Raw genomic sequence first — 20,693 nt, 5'->3', positions numbered from 1 at the left:
GAACTGTAATTAATATATGATTCAGATGTTAATATAGAAAAAGCTGGTACAGAAATTGCTAAGATTTGTCTCTGAGGTTTGTTTGGCTTTTTAACCATCAGTAAGCAATGTATCACCTACCACTTAGGTCTGCTCAAACACCCAATTCCTACACTTGCTTGGACTAGAACTGCCAAAGTCCTAATTTTCTTAGGAAACATCCTTATTTGTGAAATTTCCTTGGAATTATTTTCTAATAAGTAGAGTGTTGATTTACAATATAATGCCTTTTTGTATTTTATACTGATCATTTACAGTATCTTCAGAATCAGTACTTTTTAATAATTTAACATGAAAAATAATATGAATATTTTATCTAGGTCTTATAGCATCCTCCCTCTCCTGGGTCATCTCTCCTTCCAATCTGATGAACTTATTTGAAATTTTATTAACAAACTAAAACCTAAAGCTGAAGAACACTTAAACTGTGAATTGTCAGAGTTGAATTACTTTATAAAAATTTTGAAAGTAATATCTTTCACTCCAAGTGATTAAGATATGTATGACTTTAATTCATTATCTTAATGATCATCCTTGAAATGTATTTGGAGTGTAAGGTCCTGCGAGCTGTCCGAGTTATACAATAATTCTCATAGCATGTCCTGAAGCCCAAGCGTGATTTGGAGCATTAAGACTATTCCTACCTTGGCAGTTTGTGTAATGCCACATGCACAGCATGGCACTGCCCTCTATTTCTACTGCTTAAGTTTGGAAGCATTTTGTAATCTAAACCTGACATTTATAGTTATAAAATTCAATGGATAACTATTATGTTTTTTGGTATTCTTAAAGCTAATTCTGACTTAATTTCAGAAATCTTTGATATGTACAGCAAGTCAATAATCATTGGTATTAAAAGCACATATCTAGGAAAAGCTTTGGTCTCCTACTGTTGATATTCTGGGCCATTCAAAATACTTCTAGTCTACAAGTTTCTAAAATTCTGTGAATTTCGTAGTTTTTCAGTTACTTTTAGCTGTGTTATAAAATATGTAAATATGTTTTTAGTTTCAGTAGTCTCCCAAAATATTAAAGCACTGTAACTTAGATATAAGTGGATTTGAATTCTTTTTTTTTTTTTTTGGTACTGGGGTTTGAACTCAGGTCCTTGCGCCTGCACAGCAAGTGGCAAAACTGAATTCTTGATAAAATATTAAGTGTTTGATTTTAGGTAACAAGTTTATTAACATTTGGGGGGGACAGGTCTATGTTGACCACTTCTGTTGATCAGCCAGCCATATTGGGGACTGTAGAGGGAGGAAAGAAATTACATTTTATAGCAATGCTTTTGGGAGGCCATTGGTGGTCATTATTTTGCATTAAAAAGGAAATATGAATAGAGTTTTGCCATATGTGTACATAGACAGCTTACTTGTGGTTAACCCAGAAACTCTGCATTTTGATATTGCCCAACAGCCGTTTATAATTAAAACCTTTCTAGAAAGAATGTTCCAACCTTCCCCATCTCCCACCCAATTGAATTTTAAATAATGTTTAATAATTCAGCTTGGCTTTCAGAGTCTATAAAGCACAAGCAATTTGCCTGGAGGAAGATAGAGAAGAAAAGTTTTAACAGTCCCTCAAATGTTTCTAATTGGCACGAGTGAGTTGTAAATGGGGGAGAAGTTGTCTGAGGTGGGTGTGGGTGGGTGTGTTGCACATGTATGCTCAGGCAGGCACACGTGCATACATGACTGTACAATGTGTGTGTACCTGGCTTTCACAGTCCCTGCTGTAATGCGAAACCAAGATATGTGGGTCAGGAAAGAGGTGCTAGGTGGGGCCACTGTGGCAATGGCCATGCTGGGAGAGATGAAGTCCACAGCTGCTTTCATACCAGGACTCAGATCCAGGGCAGTCCATCCTCCTGCTGGGAACAGTGAGCAAGGAACTGGTAAAATACATGAAGGAAAATTACCTCTGATGACTGAAACCAGCTGTGTGTCAGGCTCCTCTGGTCTCTCCTGACTCACTCTCTCAAATAAGTGAAGGTGATAGAAGGGGATGGAAAATCAACAGAATCATTTTGTCCTTCTTACAGTCCTATCTCCATCGTAGTCCTGGTTTTTAGAGCTAAAAAACATCTATTTATTTGCTCATTAATTTCCCTCTCTCCTTTACATTTGCTTGGCATTGGGCAGAATATTATTTAAAACAAGACACAGTTCAGCTTCAAAAAGAAAAATAATTCTGCAAAATGCAGCGTGGACTCATTCACTGGTCATTTATCATCCCTCAGGGACTGGGGTACAAATGTCTATATTTGGTGTATTTTAATGATTTAAAGTGCAGTTGCTCTTTAGGACTTTTAGAAGTGTTCCAAACTGTTATGAAATGACACGGAGATATCAAATACGGCATATGCAGAGCACCTTTATAATCATTTATCTTCACTGCTTTCCTTCAAACATGACAAAGACTGATGCTCAAAGGGTAAACTCAACCAAAGGCCTGAAGTTTTCTGAGGGGGGCTTGAAGTCTTCCTTTCCACACTGAAGGGTTTATTTTTTTTTCTCTCCACTGCTTTTAAAATAAGATTTAGTTTTATGTGTCTTCCATTTGCTGCTGATAGTGGGCAGATAATAATGTGCCTAGCGCAGTGCCTGGCCCCTAGTCAAAGCCCAATAAATATTTGTTGGGTGAATAAATAGTTAAATGGAATGTTATTAGCATCGCTAGTGTTATTGCCTTGGCGTGAAACATGCAAGGACAGACTTGAAGCAATCAAGTAATTTCCCTTAACAGTACAAGCTAATTATTTGAGAGATGAAGATCTGGTGCATAGTATTTATTTGTCAGGCTCCATTTGCTCCTAATTAAAGGTGGAAAAGTTGTTTGTAGCATTGAAGAGAAAACACGATGACCCACTCCTAAACAGCTTTTCAGTTTTCCATGCCTCATTTTCAGGGAAAATATATCAGGATGAAGTTAATGTGCATTCCTCTTATTTATTTATGTTTTCTTTGCCATCATTTTCTAGAAGGCAGGCCATGTGGGGAGTGGGGAGTACTTTTTAACAGTGCTTTTACAGACCATCTGCCTACATAACTCCTGTAGCTGATTCTGCTAAATTTGGTTGAATTGTAAAATCATTTTCCCATACCAATTTTTACCTACATGAATCTAGTGTTCCAAGATGAAAAGGCTGCAGCCTTGTCATAAGCCTCAGAAGTTTCATTCATTCATTCATTCAGATTTTCATTCTTCCATTCATTATAAAAGTATTGATTCCATGTCTTATATGTATCTGGCACTATGCTTAAACTGTAAAATTAACACTGAGCAAAGGTCAAATGATTCATGTTCTCATAAAGCTTATGATCTGGGATGATTGATGGATATTAATGGGATAATCATACTAAAACTCTTATTTATAACTACAAACCAAGTCTTTTAAAAAAAGAAAAGGAATACGGTTCTAAACTGGCGCCATATTATCAATAGGAATTGATTTAGGCCAGGGAGAATTTTACTAAGGTGGGTCCTGAGCTGAGAGCTAGATAATGTCTGAAGAAAGGGAAAGGGCAGCCTAGATAAGAAAAGTCTCAAACACAAAGGCCTCATGTCTGGAGGAAACATTATATTCCCTCCAGGGACTAAAGTAGGCCAGTGTGGCTGCGAGGGAAGATGGAGGGGTGATGGGAGTGCAGGACCTGGCGCTGCATGGACTATTCAAAGGCCATGTTAAAGTCTCTGACTTTCAGGGTGGGGGATTTAGCTCAGTGGTTCTGCCACTTGCCTTGCAAGTGCAAGGTCCCGGGTTTGATTCTCGGTACCAAAAAACAAAAATAAAGTCTCTGACTTTCATCTGCTGAACATCACGCAGACACTTCTGATGCACTGGGATAGAAAGTGGGGAGAAAGAGAAGGGATGCATGAGGCTTATCATATCTATGTTTTGGGGTGGGGAAAATGTAAATGTGAGTTGCCGACAAACACCAGGGAGGTGAGGATGCTGACCCCTGGATGGTCCTCTCCTGCAGGTGACTTCTTGGGAATTCCCTGCATCCACCTTCCCCTCTGCCAAACTTCAGACAGAGTGTACCTGGAACTCCCCTCATCTGCTGACTAAGGAGGCTAACCTGTGACTACTGGCAGACCCTGTAGCCCTACCTCGCATCAACATTGTAGCTCCTTCTCTTTCTCTCTGCCTCTCCTTTTGATGATGAGGTGGTGGCTTTGCACAGATTATTACTGTTTCTGGCAAAGGGTGAATGACATGCTTTCCCACCCCTTGTCTCCTGGGCAGAGAATGGGCACCTCCCCTTCACCTACCATGGCTTTGCTTCGCTTTCAGCTTTTGCAGAGTTGTTTTGAAGACTAGAGACTTGATATTTATAACACATAGAATGAGGACTGACACGTAGTTAGTGCTCAATTAATGCTAGTCGTCAGTCTTAGCTAGCTATTTTTACTGATAGAGAGCAGAATGCAAAACTACTCCTTATCATAGGGGTTTGTGCAAATGTATCCTTGTAAATGTAAGCATATGTCTGAAGTTACATGCTGGTTATATGTGAGGAATGAGACCAGGGCTTAAGGGGAGAAGGCTAGGCAGCAGATGATTGTCTTTTACCATGTAATTATATACTTTATAATAATGAAATTACCAAAAGCTTTTTAGAAAGTTTATCATTACTATCCAGTAAATCAAGTGAAACATAATGATTTCAATATAATATTTTTCATATTTTTTTCATCTTTAAGTTTGGAAACATCACTCAGAAAATTTTCTTGGGTAAATAAACATTTAACTTCAATTTTAATTTGATTTTTATTTTTTTGCTATGCCATAGTCAAAAAGGGTTTTAAATTTTATTATGATTCCCCTGCTACAAAGTTATCCTACTAGTTCTTTCATCCCTACCTGTGCATATGTGGAGTTGTCTGGAATGCTGTTTGCTCACCAGGATAAACAATCCATTTGGCTCCTGTGTGGTTGACTTCATTGCACTCTTAAGCATTGCTTAAATTTTTTATAATGAGCATTTTTATAAAAACAATGAAATCATTTCTAAAACTGCAAGATGAGGACTATTAGTTCACTTCCCCGTTTAGTAGTAAACATAATGCCGGCAGCTAATCTTTCCTAGGGGTTCAGGAAGCTTAACTTCCTCAGTATTATTTTCACAAAGGTCAGTAGCCATCGCTTCTGAAAGAGGAGGCAAGTGGACAAAGTGGTGACTGGATCAACATATGGAAAGTGTTTTCAGTGGTTATCTATACCTAGTATGCCATCCCACCCTCATTTTATTTTTTACAAGTACAGGCTCATTATGTTTAACTAAAGATTTTGATTAGTTAAATTGGTATTTCTTAATAGTTTAATGGTTGAGAATCATTACTGTTGTGCAGGGCTAGAGTTTGGTGGCTTTCATCATCATTTAAATGCTATTCTCCTCTCTCAGTGATTACACATCACTGTCATCAGTCAGATAAGAACACAAATCTGGAGAGAACTTGAGTCTCCTAGTAAATACTTTATGAAGCCAATGTGAGCTTGCCAATTAGGCTCTCATCTCTGTGTAGGATACATTTCCAAGGAGTAAATGCATTATACAGTACTTAGCACATTGGGCCCCTCAGGATTAGGATGATAATTGCCTGTGTAGAAGAAAAACAATCTTGAAGACACTGGGTCAGAGCTGCTTACCAACTGATCCCTGAGAACGGGCTTAGCAAACTATGGCCTCGGGGCCAAACCTAGCCCTCTGCCTGGCTTTTTCAGAATGTGAGCTAAAAATGTTTTTTACATTTTAAGTGATGCAGGAAGGAATTAAAAGTAGAATAATATTTTGTATCATGTGAAAATCATATGGAATTTACCTTTTCTTTTCCTGAAAAGTTGCATGGGAAAACATCATGTTCATTTATTTACATTTTGTCTATAGCTGTTTTTGCCCTACCTCAGCTGAACTGAGTAGTTGTGATAGAGACTGTAAGGTACACAATGACAAAAGTATTTACTGACTCTTTGGAGAAAATAGTTGCTGACTGCAGCTTTAGATTCAAGTTGAAGTTATTTGTGTCCATGCCTGTTTGCTTGTTAATGAACATTGTTTTGTGTTTAGGAATATACACAGCCTGGTGATGTGGCTGTTACAGAACACAGATAAGTGCAATAAGCCATAGCATTCCACTTTCCTCACTTACTTCTTTCAGTTAAAAAAAAAAAAGTCGTGTGAGGAAATTTAGTTTATCGGGAGGAGGCATGAGAAATATGGTAACAAATAGAAAAGACCTATGCATTGCCTCCAGAAGTTATGGATTGCTAATGCTAATTTGAAGCCATAAAATAATATTAGTAATCTTACTGCATTCTAAAATGTGAAATTAGTTCTCCAGTGCATCTGAGAAGTCTTTTGAGAAGCAAAATCTTTTATTCTTATAACCCTTACAAAGCACAGTGCCTACACAAATGGAAACTGTCCACTCAGTGGCATTATCAGAGTGAATGCTTGTTTGGTTTGTGCTTGCACTTGGGAAGCAATAGGATATGATGAATGTTTGAATGGTAAGAAATCCTTTTTAGTGGAATATCTGATCCGTGTGTCCGTGTGTGTGTGTTGTGTGTGTGTGTGTGTGAGTGTGTATATGCACGCACTCACACACATTGCTAGGAATTCAACCCAGAGAGCACTGAACGTTTTTATAATGCTGCAGCCCTTTTTATTTTTTATTTTGTTTAGTTTAAGACAGGGTCTCCCTAAATTGCCCAGGTTAGGCTCAAACTTGCAAGCCCACGGCCTCAGCCTCTGGAGTAGCTGGGATTACAAGGAAGTACTGCCACGCCCGCCTGAACATGTAAATGTTGACAGGGTGTCTGATGCAGTTGCTGTGATGGCTCAGTTGGGAGTTAGAACGATAGTGACCCTCCCACTTATCCTAATATGTAAGAAAATATGACATTCATAGAAAAGCTCTCCTGCTACCTGTAGCAAGTGCTAACAACAGCACCCCGAAGTACAACAGAACTGAAAATATTCCTCCTTTTGCTTCAAAATCCCTAGGTGCCTGAGTGACCTCACTTGTCCCCTCTTGTTTTATTCTGTTTCAGAGGCTGAAGGCTGCATTGACTCACCATCCTGCTGCCATGTCAAATGGGAATATGAACACCATGGGACATATGATGGAAATGATGGGCTCCCGGCAGGACCAGACGCCGCACCATCACCTGCACTCGCACCCACATCAGCACCAGACGCTGCCGCCCCACCACCCCTACCCACACCAGCACCAGCACCCAGCACACCATCCTCACCCTCAGCCACATCACCAGCAGAACCATCCGCATCACCACTCTCATTCCCACCTCCACGCCCACCCAGCCCATCACCAGACCTCGCCACACCCGCCCCTGCACACCGGCAACCAAGCGCAGGTAGACCTTCCCGTGATCTTGTTCCCCGCTCCGTCTCATTCCTCTTAACAGCATAGGCACTCATGCTGGAGGCACCTGCAGAAGCTTGTCTGATGACCCACAGCTTCTATCTAACATTCTTGGAAGCTCTGTTCATTTCTTAGGAGGCGTAGTTACCCAGCAGACATTGTCAAATCAAAATTTCTATAAACAGTGCAGTAAAGTTCAGGTCTACTCACTAGGGAAAAATATAAACTCTTAAGTTCTTCAATGCCTATATTTTGTGTTACAAAGTTAGTCCTAAAAGAAGTAGTAATGATGGGAGGGTAGGGAAGAATTTAACTTAGTGATGCAAGATGTGAAAAGGAAGGAGAAAAATAACTTAATTCTAACCCTGGTTCTTGGTGTTATGCTTTAAAACATCATACTTTGACACCTGTAACATAGAAGTTAAATACAACAGGCAATCCTCTTGAGTAAGGTAAATGTTAAAATCTGAAGAGCAACAATTCATGCAGACAAAGAAGCTTGTTGATGGATGTTAGGGTGTAAGGTGCTTTGCAAATGGTAAGGAGAGGTGACTTATCCCATTGAATGAGAAATGTGTTGGAGGAAGTAGAGAGAGCCAAGCTCTCAGGATGATCAGACCAAGAGAAAAGCCAAATCCCAGGGGTGGAGAGTCATCAGGAGTGGCTAGAAAGCAAGCCAACATTTAGACTAAACTCAGAGAGTTGGGGGACCAGGCAGACATTATGTCACTCAGGCTGCAAGGCGAGTCCATGCACAGTAGTGGGTTGTAGTAAGCAGATGAACAGCATCTCCAAGAACACAGCGAGCCCTAGACGCTGCGGATCCTCAAGCTGGATGACCTCCATCAGTCCACAATGCCAGATCCTAACCAGTTGGGTCAGAATTGTGTCAGAAGCTGGGGACCGCCAAGTACCACTTATTCACTGTCTCCTCCATCATCTGCCTCTGGAAACAAGACCTCACATCAGTCGGCATTTTGAGCTCTTGGGACCTCTGTGCTAACGTACACCAAGCCTGGACAGCTGTTGACAAAAGTGGGTCAGCCACAAGCAACTCTCATCTACTCATTAAACTTCTACAAATGTCCAGGTCTTTGGAGTGAGAAAACCTTATGGCTGTATGACTGTGGACAGAGAGGACTAACCTCCCACACCTCAGTTTCCCCTCTATTAAGTGGGGGTAATAATAGACTAAGCTCATAGCTCTTATGAGTATTAAATAAGAGGATCTCTACCAAAGTTTTCAAAACACGATAGCAATGCTTAATTTCAAACCAGAATAATTCAGAGAAGTTTACCACCCAGAGGACATTTTTACTCTTTTTTACTCATTTTTACTTTTACATAGGACATGTGTTAAAAAGGGAGAGAGGGTCCAATGTGGTGGCACACACCCGTTATCCTAGCACTCAGGCTGACGCAGGAGGATTGCTGTGAGTTCAAGACCAGCCTAGGCTATATAGTGAATTCAAGTCCAGCCTGGACTGCAGAGCAAGACCCTGTCTCAAAAATGAAAAAGAAAAGTGGAGAAAGGAAGCTACCAGGCCAAAAGACAGGCAAATATGCACTTAATTTTTAAGGAAAATGAAAACATCCAAATTTGCTTGCTTTTGTGGGCAAGTTATTTCACAGGCGAGTTTAACAGTTCTTTAAATATAAGAGCCATTCATTAGCTAAGTACCAATTAGCCAATTGCCCTCTGTTTCAAGTCAGTAAGTGGCCAATTGTATATGCAATTAGTTAATTGCCATTATAATTAGCTGTACCAGCTGTTGCTTTTTTTTTTAATCCTATACTAAAAGGAAATAACCTAGGTTGGTGCTGATAACATTTGAACAGGATCATTTAGACAGTATTTTAAAATACCATTCTTAAATTATACCAAGTTAGCTGATTACTGTTGCCTTAACCATATGAGTATCAGAATAGCAGAAAGACTGATTTCTTGAAAGTCTTGTAATTGTGAGATTCTAAGATGATTTGGGGTAGATTCTGTCTTTTTGAAATCAATTTGTAGTGCAGATTGAGCCCAGGGGAACTCTATCAATGAGTGACATCCCTATTCCTTTATTTTATTTTGAGGCAGGATATCTCAAAGTTGCCCAGGCTGACCTCAAACTTGTGGTCCTCACCTCAGCCTCCCAAGTGGCTAGGATTACAAGTATGCACCACCACATTAATTAAAACTTTCAGAGCATCTCTGTTATAAGAATTCCATCCTAAAGTAATAAGTAATCATAATTGCTAGGGACATAAATTCTGATTTTAGGATGGCATTTTCAATTTTTCCTGGTTTCTTGTGAATTTTGTGCATATAAGAATGTGAGCTCAGTGTCCTAGTGTTACTTCATGGCCATCAGGAATTTCTCTTAGCACCCATCCCTTAAGCCTGAAAGCCTCACCACCATTGCTTGCCCCTTTGGGTGAAAGCACTGGAAAAGTGTCACCAATTAATAGTTGATTGAAATTGGGGCAGCAAGACACCGTATTGAAAGAAAGGATCCTGATCCTGAACTAGAGATCAAAACACAGCTTTGCCTACTTGAGAGTTTTGCCTAGGGCTGGCAGTAAGTGATCACTAATTCACAAATACAATGAAAAGGCAAAAAATAGTCAAGCAGTTAGCACATTCTCACCTAATGCTTGGCTTTGCAGCAGTTAGCATCTGAAATGACAAGTGCCACATCTTTGCCAATAACAAGGATTATGTCAGCAGCAGCCACTCTGGTAAGACCTTAGATAATTAATTTATTTTGTTACTCCTCTGTGATCAGGAGGAAAGGAATCACTAGTAAAGAGGCTCAGAAATGTCTTTGCCTGAGATAAAATTGCTGAGATGCAGTTCAACCTTACTCCTGAGCCTGATTCTTTTACAGCTCATCATAGAAGGTTTGAGAGCGTAGGATTGAACTATATCACCAGTAGTGAGCTGATGTCAACCCTAACCATTATTACTGCAATTACAGTCATTCTGATTGATTTCAATCATAGGGTTAGAATGTGGTAGAAAAGGTTGTTGGGTTTCATTTTTAAAACTTTTTGCCTGTTATTCCTGCAGGTTAAATGTCTCTTGTAAAACAACTTTATAGGTATTACAGCCATAAACCTGAGTGACTGAGAAATGGGAGAGAGGGGGGAAAACCACCCTTTATGGAGAATGAAGAAGGAGGAAGGAGTGAAGTGCATTAAGGAAAGCATTAGGTGTCCAGACATATAAAGACTCAGTCATGGAAATTTCACAAGGTGCTGTGTGTCTACCTCAGGGAGAGAAATAAAGCTGTATGTGTGGGGGTCTCCAAACCCTTAGATGTTGCTGAGTTCCATGCAGACCTTACAAGGAGTCTATAAGCATAGTAAAACTTTTTAATAAAGTGCCTTGCCACTCCTAGGATTTCCTGATAATGTAGGTATACAGTAACACACCACCGTTCCTCACTATCTCACATGTGCAAGTGTACAAGGCACTCAGAGCAACTTCACTGTCAATGCGTGTTTTCAAAGACCCTGCCCAGGAGCAGCCTGACCCATGGGGTCTGCAGGTCCACCTAGTCCTGGGAAAGAGTGAAAATGAGATTTCAGAGTACTTTCTGCAGGACTGACGGTGGGGATGATGTCTAGTTAATGTTCATAGTTTTAACATCATTTGAACGAAAGGAGCCCACGACCTGTCCAGAGATTTTCTGCAAATGGCAGATCACTCATCAGTATTGTGATAATAATCCTGGTTTGTTTTCAACCCCCTAGACGTATATTGGCTAAAGTGTTTTAACACCAGAAGGAGCAAAAATAATGTTTCCTCTACTGCAATTCAGCTAAATGCTTCTTAGGGAAAACTCTACCAGACCACCTTTTCATGAATCATTCCTCTACCTGGCCAAAATAGCATAAACTTTATAGCTCAGTGATGCTTTTTCTTTTCTTTCATGAGTGTGATTTCATTGTTTATTTCATTCACAGAAAATAAGTTGGATATGCTTACTAACCCAACAGGCTTCCAGTGCTTTGCATTTGAACACTGGCTGTGGTTCCTTCCCGTACCCCACCTGTCCTTCCTGTGCCCTTCATGTCCTCCCTCTCTGTGCCTACAGGTTTCACCAGCCACACAACAGATGCAGCCAACCCAGACACTACAGCCGCCCCAGCCCACAGGGGGGCGCCGGCGGAGGGTGGTGGACGAGGATCCCGACGAGAGGCGGCGGAAATTTCTGGAACGGAACCGGGCAGCTGCCACCCGCTGCAGACAGAAGAGGAAGGTCTGGGTGATGTCACTGGAAAAGAAAGCAGAAGAACTCACCCAGACAAACATGCAGCTTCAGGTGCCGGCACTCTCTCCCCCACGACTCCAAGGCCCTGTGCAGAGCTGGCATTTCCTGCCCTGCAGGCGCTTGTTGATCTAGCAGTCATGCCACACACTTCGCTGGCCCTCACAGGAGGTGCAGGCCTGCTCATCGAGCCTTAGTAATTCTGGGACACTCTACAAAACAGAATAACCCATTCAGTTTTCAGTCGCTCCATCTACAAGACTCTGGTGAGAAAGGACCCACACAGCAAAGTCCCAAGGCCAGAGCTCAGGAGCACAGGATCAGCGGTCTTGTGCTCCTGATCAGCAGTGACTTGCTGCCTTTCACCTCTGTGGCTCTCAGTTTCCTTGTCTATAAAATGGGAATAATAACTTTGGAGGGTTTTTAGGTAGAGTAGGTGATGTAATATCTACAAAGCCAGTTAGATTCTGGCACAGAATCAATCTTCAAGCCAAAAGCAGATGTTTCTATCCACCAGGTTGAAGGAGTTGTTTTAGCTTATGCCCATTTATCTATATTTTGTGTTTAAAGGAAGAAAGGAAAGTTTGTGATTATTGTGCTCTGAAAGAAAAGCCATGTTTCCATCTAGTTTTCAAAGTCAGCAAGATTTGATACTTGTGTGAGTTTAGCTTTTTGTGGGTAGCTTAACTGGACATTTTATACTGAGGCTACTTCTGGGAATGTCTGGGCAAAAGGGGAAGGAGAGCTGTACCCAGGGCCTCTCTGGCAGCCTTCAAAATATGCAAATGGTACAGTTCAGAGGATGTGACATCAAAAAGGAGGGCGGTGTGTGCCAAGGGCAAAAAATGAACAACTAAGCTGATAGGAGACAAACAGCCCGGGAACAGTGGAAGAGTTTTGGGTTATAACCCAGTAGTTCCAGGCTGTGAGAGAATGGCCAAGGGGCAGAAGGTAAAGGGTAAGGTGCCTACATTAAGGAGACTGCACTTTCATAGTTCACAGGTCCCTTCATCTCTTCACCCATGTAGGTTTCTTTTTTTAATCTTTTTTTTTTATTAATTCTATTGGCACATTTTAGGTATACAATATATGACATTCATCACTGGAAATTTGCACCTTTACATAATCTCTCTTGGTTCTTATTTTTTCCCCTTCCCCTGCCCTCCCTTCAACCCCTCCAGTCCTCCCTATTTACATAGACTTTGTTTCTATTTCTTTCATTTTCTCATATAAAGTCCATTCCCTTCTTTCCTTTCCCCTACCCCTCCCACTTTCCCTTCCCCTTTGCCCCTTTTCTTCCCATTTCACATTATTATACCTTTTAGTCCTTATTTCCACTTTCAGTTTCTCACACTAGAGAAACTATTTGGTATTTACACGTGTGTGCCCTATTTATTTCACTTAAGAGTATGGCCTCAATGTGTATCCATTTAGCTATAAATGTCTCTGGTTTCTTGTTCTTTATGGCTGAGCAATACCTTAGGAAGAAATTAGGGTGCCAAAGCCTTCACATTTCTGATTCTATTAAATGGAGATGGCCTTAAGGTATCCATTGAAAGTACAGTTTCATAATTTATGGTGTTCACTTTTCCTTCTAAATGCATCAGGGTTAGTGACAGACAGAAGCAAGAAATTGGGAAATGTATAGCAGATATGGGAGAAAATAATATAATGATTCCCTGTTCCCCCAGCTCGTGTGTCACAAAAAGATTGGGACGGGGCCTTGTTACACACACACACACACACACACACACTTATCTCCCGTTTCTTGTATATGGCCCGCACTCAGGAACTGTTTGTTGAATCAGTGAATGGGAATTGGCACCCTGACCACTTGGCAAGGATGTGATTGCAGGGAGTCAAACCACAGAGGAATGGTTGAACCTAAACACCTTTAAAGCCATGTCTAGAAGCTGGCAGGCACAGTAGTCTGTGAAAAACTCTTAGGTAGAACGTGGATAACCACATTAATATTCATAGTCACATTTATATTTTGATGTGTATTGAAAGTGGAATTAGAACATCAAACCTGCAGTTTCACAGATATTGTTGGTAAGGGTAAGGCTAAATCATTTTAAGATGAGTTAATTTGCACAGGCATGTTAAGTAAATAAAAGTTCAGGTCTGTGTGGACCAAGCAAATATGTCAGCAGTGGTTGATTCTATACTAACTGAAGTGGGGAAACTCCAGGAATTGGCTACCAGCTCCAAGGCTGCAGGAGGATGGTGGAAACATGCAGATGTTCTCATCCTGACTCTATTCACTTTTAGGCCCAATCATTCTTTTGTGGTGCCTGTGCTTTGTGGGATATTTTACAGTATCTTCAGCCTTTGTACACCAGCATTCAAGAGCATATCCCCCACACCCCGAGTTGTGGCAAACAAAAAATCTTGTCCAAGCAAATGTCCCCTGATTGGGCCGAGGAGCATGGTGGTGGTACAGAATTTGCCTGAGTCAAGAACCACTGCCTTAGATGAAGTATCTGTGAGTGGCTAGCTGACATGTATCAGATGCCAACAAGTTTTTAAATCAGTGTCACCTAATATGATTCCTTGCAGAATTATTGTGTGTTTCATGTTCAAGTATCATGTCTGCAGTCCTTGAGCATGAAACATGAAAAGATCACAGCAGGGAGCCAGCAAAGCAAAGATGCTAATTGAATTTGAGGTCAGATATGTTCATGAATTGATATGTACGTATTTATGATTGCTTTCAGGAAACCCGTAAGGTAAATTTACCCTTTTCTTGACCTTAATACATTATATGATTGCTTGTTTTGCTTTTTGTTTTACCTGTCTTTAGAGCGAAAATGTCTAAGGAAAAGAGATACTAGAACTCTGGCTCCTAAAAACCAGGGGGAAAAATCCTACTTAATCCATGCAACAGGCAGCAATATATGGTTATTAACACAGTACTGAAGAAAGAGAAAAAACTCTGAAAAGGCTGTTGATATTTTCCAACCACTTCTTTGCTTTAGAAGGATGAAAGCCACAACCATCAGTCTTTTCTGTGACGTTGAGTGTTCTGCGTCACACCCTGTGATACTGGAGAGGACGTTGCCGATTCTGCTACCTTGCAGTGACCCTTTCCCTCTCACTGGACCTTTGTCAAAAGAAAAAGGTGTCTCTTTTGAGGCTGGTTCAGTGAGCCAAATTTTAAGTAAACAGAAATGGAAGGTGCTAAGCAAACAAACCCCAGCCAAACGGAATACCCAAGGTCTGGATGGCCACCTGCCACTTTTGAGTTGTTTCCCAACACAGAACCTTCTAGTTAGGCTGCCCAGTTTCAAACTGGAAAATCCAGACCTAAGAAAACAAAAATCAAAACCCCAGACTTTATTTCGTAGTCTCATAGCAAATCATGAGGTCAACACAGGTATAGGAATTAGGGAAAAATTAGAAGCCACCCAATCTGACATTTTATAAAGGGAGGAACTGACATTTGGAGAGATGAGGAGTCTTCCCAAATGTCACACAACCAGTAAGTAGCAGAATGAGGACTCAGGCAAGTCTCCCATCCACCTTACTCACTGCTTTGAGACCTTTTATTTTAGAAAGTCCTTAAATTGAAGGAATCAATATCATTTTTCTGGGAGAGAGTGAGTAAAATCATGTTGATGTGGTACTCAGTAGATCATTTGTGTTCAGTAGAGGATATAGAAATCATCTGGTCACCCGTGGAAATAATTGCTTTTCTTTTTTAGTTCAAAGACACATGGTCGCAGTTGCCGCTGAAATTTTAGACACATGAGCCCAGGTCTGGGACTTGGCAAGAGAATAGGCCAGATGGGAACTGTTGCTTGACAAATTGAAACTCCTTTGTTCCAGAATCAACCAAACCTGGTCTCAGCTAATATACAAAAAAGGGGACATTGTAGGGCTCATTTTGATAATTATTTTTTTGGCACAAACTACTGCTTACACCAAAAAGCATTCTGGATTTATCATAATGAAATGACAGCCCCCCCAAGCCAAAAAGTATAAATGTAGCTATTAGGGACTTTTTGGAGTGTGTGTTTAAAGTATGTTATTGTAGTACTGAATATCTCTACAGGGGTGCTACTTCATCCCTAGGCAAACTTACGGGTTTAAAAATAATCCAAAGAGATCTACCCTCTCAAGGTCTCTATTTAAATGACTGACTGTTTTGTAGTAGCAAACCCAAATTTATTTAGAAAAATGAAAAAATGAAGGGTTGATTTTAGCAAGAGAATCAAAAATTATTTATACTTTAGATTTGCAAAATATTTTTATAGTAAGACCTAGAACTATTATAAGCTATATAATAGAAAATTTTAAAATGGTGATTTTTCTCAATTCATAAAGCAAAGTAATTTTGAGTAGGAAAATGCCTCCAGAAGTTCTGGCTTTTATTTCCCTACTAAACTTGCAGGCCGCATTTGATTTCTTTCGTACCTTTTGAAATATTTGCTATCTGGTTGTTCTCTTCCAAAATGAATTCAAGGTGATCCTATGTACATTACCTTGAAAAGGATTTTTACTTAAAGTACAGCCTAGGATTTCTGCATTTCATACATCAGTCTTTCTATATGGAATCTTTAAATTGATAATGCATGTGCGCAGCACACAACTTATTCTCCTTTCTCTAGGGCAGTGATTCTTGACCTTTCTTAAGCCAAAGGCCCCTTATGGAATCTGACAAAGCTTCCATAGACTCTCAACAATATAGATAAATACATGGCATACAAAAGTTTGCCCTAAGATGAAACTATCAGTGTTCTTTGGACTGTGCCCTAAGGTGTTAAAAACTGGCTTCCCAGGGAAATATAAGATTTGAAATACAAGCATTTCTGAGAATAGCAAAAGTAGTAAACTAATGAATAAAAATCAAGACTGAATCCTTCGTTAATACTTAGGTAATTAGCTTTTGCAGTAGAAGGCACAAAGAACACACAGAAACAATCATAGCATAAGAAGCTGTCTGTCTGAAAGGGACTCTGGAACTAGGCCAAACCTCTTGCTTTATACTTGGTGCAGTAATTTAGGAAGGTAAGCCCTATTATTCTCTTGCTCTTATTTTTTAATCAGTGCTAGGGATTGAACCTAGGAACTTGTACACCCTAAGAAAGCACTCTACCCCCAGAGCTATGCCCCCACCCTCAAACCCTGTTAGTCCTAGTTGAGAGGTCCTTTTCTTACTGCCTGCTGCCGGATGAATTTCTGTGATTGTGAGGCCTTTACTTAGTCCCTTGCAGGATAATATTTTATGTGCATGTGATCTAAACAAGAGGCCAATTGTTCTTCTCTACTGAGGATATTAATTGACCATTTTTGAACTGTAACTTGACTAAGTAATAGGACTAACATGTTACATTAAGAAATATGACCATATTCCTATATATTTTAAGTGATGCTCAATTTTGACAATGTTCACTGTCTTCCTGTATTTTCACAAACTTTTGCAACTCTCTGAACCTTGGATTCTATATAGTTAAAGCATACTGGTTTATTAATAGTGTTTGCTATTTATACACAAAATGCCATTAATGTCATATATTTTGCATAGGCTTTGGTGATATGCCAGGACCCCATATATGCTGTTCAGAGCTGTGGTTGATGCTGTTTAATAGTAAAACAGTTTTATGGAAGGAAAAGGTTTATTGTGAAATAATTTGGGGTGTGCTCCTTGCAGCTGCAGAAACCCAGAAAATGGAATCTATGGGGTTTTTTTCTTTAAAAAGAGGCAATGAACTCTTTATGCCTAGAGATCGGATGCTGCCTGTCAGGGCTCTGTGGGGGATACAGGGTGGAAAAAATGAGGCCTGAACGCACCATCTCCAAGACAGCCACTGAGGGTTATTTTTTCTTCCCCAAATACAAAAAAGCAAGAGAACAGGGTTTGGGTTTAATACGTTCCTTGTTTGTTTTATTTAAGTCTGAATAGAAAAGTGTGGATTCACTAAAAATTGGAACTTGATTCCATTTTCTAAGAACTCTTGTCTACATTATCTATACCTGAGAGTTTCTACTCAGGGGCAGGTGTCTGGGAGTGGTAATTTCAGAAAAGTGTTACTTCTGTAGCCTAAATGCAAATAACATGATGTTTCATGCACACACGCACACACACAGACACCCCTCATAATTTCCTTTTCTGTTTTGTTTCTAGCCACAGATTTCTTTCATATAGTGGCCAGAAAGTGGCTTTCTTTTATACATGGTATTTTAATCAGAGAGGGAACTGGGGAAAACGATAAAGGTTATCTGAATTTAGGCATAATTTCAGAGAGGAAAGAGTCAGTGTTTTGAGGCCAAAATAAATTGTCCTATAAATAAAGTTGTCCCACTTACCCCAGAATTGACAAGGTCAGTTTGAGCTGTTAGGGCCCCTTATCAATCATACTTACTGAGAAGTAGGAGGAGCATTTTGCCTTCATGAATGTTTTCAGGTTTAAGAGCAATTTTCTTGTGCAGTTAAGTGATTTATTCATCATTAGGGCTAATTTCTGAAATAGGCATTTTTATTTTGCAGTTTGGAGGAGAAAAGGAAAAGCTTTTGAAAATGAGATTTTCATTACTTTGTTATTAATGTTACTCAGTATGCAGTTGCTTATAATGTTACATTGAGCTCTCCAAATGAGTTTAGAAATGAGAATGATTCTTTAATACAGGTTTCCATTTTTAAGTAACTTTTAGAACCCCAAACTTACTACTCTAGGTGATAAATACATGCCTGAAAAGTCAAGTTCATATTGCAAGTGTAGATTCAATTTAATGACAGCAACATTAAATGGCCTTTTCTGTGTGCCTGCTTTTTTTTTTTTTTTAAACATTTCCTACATGGGAAATATAATGTCTGCCAGCCACAAATGAACCTTGGCCAGAGAGAGGGTATTATTTATCACAGTTTTAAAACTGCTTATTTTAGATAGCATGATGTTTATAGTTTACTTTTATCAAGAGGAAGCACCTTCAAGCAAGCCATCTATTCTACAGTTCTATTTGTAGACAATGAATGCCAAGAACATTATTCTACAAAGCTATGAGCATGCCTTTGTGAATTACTATATGAAGTAGAAATCTGAGTAAATAAGGAAAAAAAACAGAATCCATAGTACTTTAATATGGGAGAGGGAGATTATAGACTGAAATTATTCAAACTAGTTAAACTTGTCAAATGAATCCAATCATGACCTCAATTTTATTGCCTCGGGTCGCCCTGGGCTGCCATCTTCCTGCCAGTAGATGGTGAACACATTACCTGGGCTTCCACAGCCCCAGTGAGTAGGCAGCGAGTGGGAAGAAGGATGTGCTTACTCCACTTTGGCCCATGTGGAATGTTTGGGGGAAATCTGATAGTAGGTTAGTCCACCTGTTCTTACTGCACTTGGAAGCCACTGGTCCTGGTACATAATTTTCTCCAGTGCATGCCTCACCTTCACATTCTCCTCAAATTTATTGGGTGCTTAGTTTGTGCACCCAATATTGTTAAGTGTTTGCATCCATTACCTCATTTAATCCTCAGAACAACTTAAATAATTTTGTACTGTTTCTAATCCTATGTTAGAAATGAGGTTGGTGGAGGTCATCTGGGTTATATGATTTGCCTAGGGTCACATAGTAAGTAAATATGGGGAGGGGATTGTCACTTTCAAAACCTGCTTCAGAAGCTATCACCTAAATAGGGTGTGATCTAGCCTTTTACTCTTCTTCTTCTTCTTCTTTTTTTTTTTGGTACCAAGGATCAAACTCAGGACCTTGAGCTTGCGAGGCAGGTGGTGGAACCACTGAGCTAAATCCTCAGACCTAGCCTTTTATGCTTGAGTTTGGCTCTTGAGTTAAAACCTAATCTCTTCAGAAAGGCCCTGGTAAATGTGAGGGCTACACTCAAGGCAAGCTGCACGTTTTCAGATGAACCTCTTAAAATAATATCCTTAATGTCATGTAGACATTATACAAAAGTTTGCCACTTTCATTTTTGAAAATGCATTGGGCTTTGGGTTTGTATTCTCACGTCTCCTGAGCGTGGCTTTCATTTATCTCTTTCCAGAATGAAGTTTCCATGTTGAAAAACGAAGTGGCCCAACTGAAACAATTGTTATTAACCCACAAAGACTGCCCAATAACAGCCATGCAGAAAGAATCACAAGGATATTTAAGTGAGTCACTATTTTCACTTTGTGTGTGTGTGTGTGTTCAACTTTTGGCCACCAATTTTGCATTGAATTTTATTGTAAGAGCAAAAGTAAAGTGTAGATTATGCTTCCAGGCAGATATACTGGAATTCTTGAATGACTGCCAGGCATTTCTACCAAGGAGATCCCTCTTTCCTGACCCCTATCCAACACCATGCTCAACACCTCCTAATAATTTCTGGCTATACTTTCCTTAGCATTTTATATTGCAAAATCCTACCAAATTCCAGTTTTGCAGCCAGGAAGAAAGTAGCCTGATGGAAGCCAATTACCAGTGGCCTATCCATCTTGAGAAATCCGTGGGCTGGGAGGTAGGCATTGGATGAATCACTTCCAGTGCCTTGGGATACACTGTATATTACTTTCTGGTGACGTGTTCTCAGTTTACCAGTAGGTAAAGTAGACCACTAGTCAGCTTCTACATCTGAAATGTCAATAAGTTAAATGGAAGTTGAGTAGGGGATGGTGGGAGTAACAGTGATTTGTGGCTGAAGGTCAATTTATTTTCAAATAATTTTTTAGATTGAGCAACACAGATTCTCCCACTACATGTGAGTATTTTTCCACATTTGATATATGGATGGCTATCTGAAAACACAAGATGGAAAGTTCACAAACCAAGACCAAACACATCTAATCATCCTGCTGATGTAGAAAGCATGGCTTTGCTCAGAACTATAAACCTGAGAGGCATAGTCTTGTGACTACAGATTAAAAATGAAGTTTTGAAATTAACATCCAGAAGAAAATGTGTGAAACTCTTCTATTTCAAGCAAATGTCTAGTACTGATTTTTTTTTTCTGAGGAGTTTGCAAGTCCACACAAGAGAGAGCTACATTGGTGTGTGCGT

The 20,693-nt window shown here is 39.9% G+C and overlaps 1 protein-coding gene across 8 annotated transcripts in view; it reads left to right on the top strand.

The window, feature by feature from the left end:
* Creb5 (cAMP responsive element binding protein 5) overlaps positions 1-20,693 on the top strand; it is a 418,076-nt gene that overhangs the window by 390,933 nt on the left and 6,450 nt on the right. For 7 of the 8 annotated variants that reach the window (XM_004839496.3, XM_087206598.1, XM_087206596.1 and 4 more), the window contains 3 exons: positions 7,097-7,420; positions 11,517-11,744; positions 19,699-19,807. In XM_004839496.3, the coding sequence (XP_004839553.1) occupies positions 7,097-7,420; positions 11,517-11,744; positions 19,699-19,807 (661 nt within the window). Of the gene's footprint in view, positions 1-7,096; positions 7,421-11,516; positions 11,745-19,698; positions 19,808-20,365; positions 20,689-20,693 lie in introns of those variants that run through there. The other variant, XM_087206595.1, reaches the window with a different exon arrangement.

Source organism: Heterocephalus glaber, unplaced genomic scaffold (genome assembly GCF_053883595.1).
Source record: "Heterocephalus glaber isolate CG9 unplaced genomic scaffold, H.glaber_assembly_v1.0 deba00000676, whole genome shotgun sequence".
Classification (NCBI taxonomy): Eukaryota; Metazoa; Chordata; class Mammalia; order Rodentia; family Bathyergidae; genus Heterocephalus; species Heterocephalus glaber.
The sequence above is the reverse complement of the archived record's forward strand: the minus strand, read 5'-3'. Positions and strand labels throughout refer to the sequence as shown.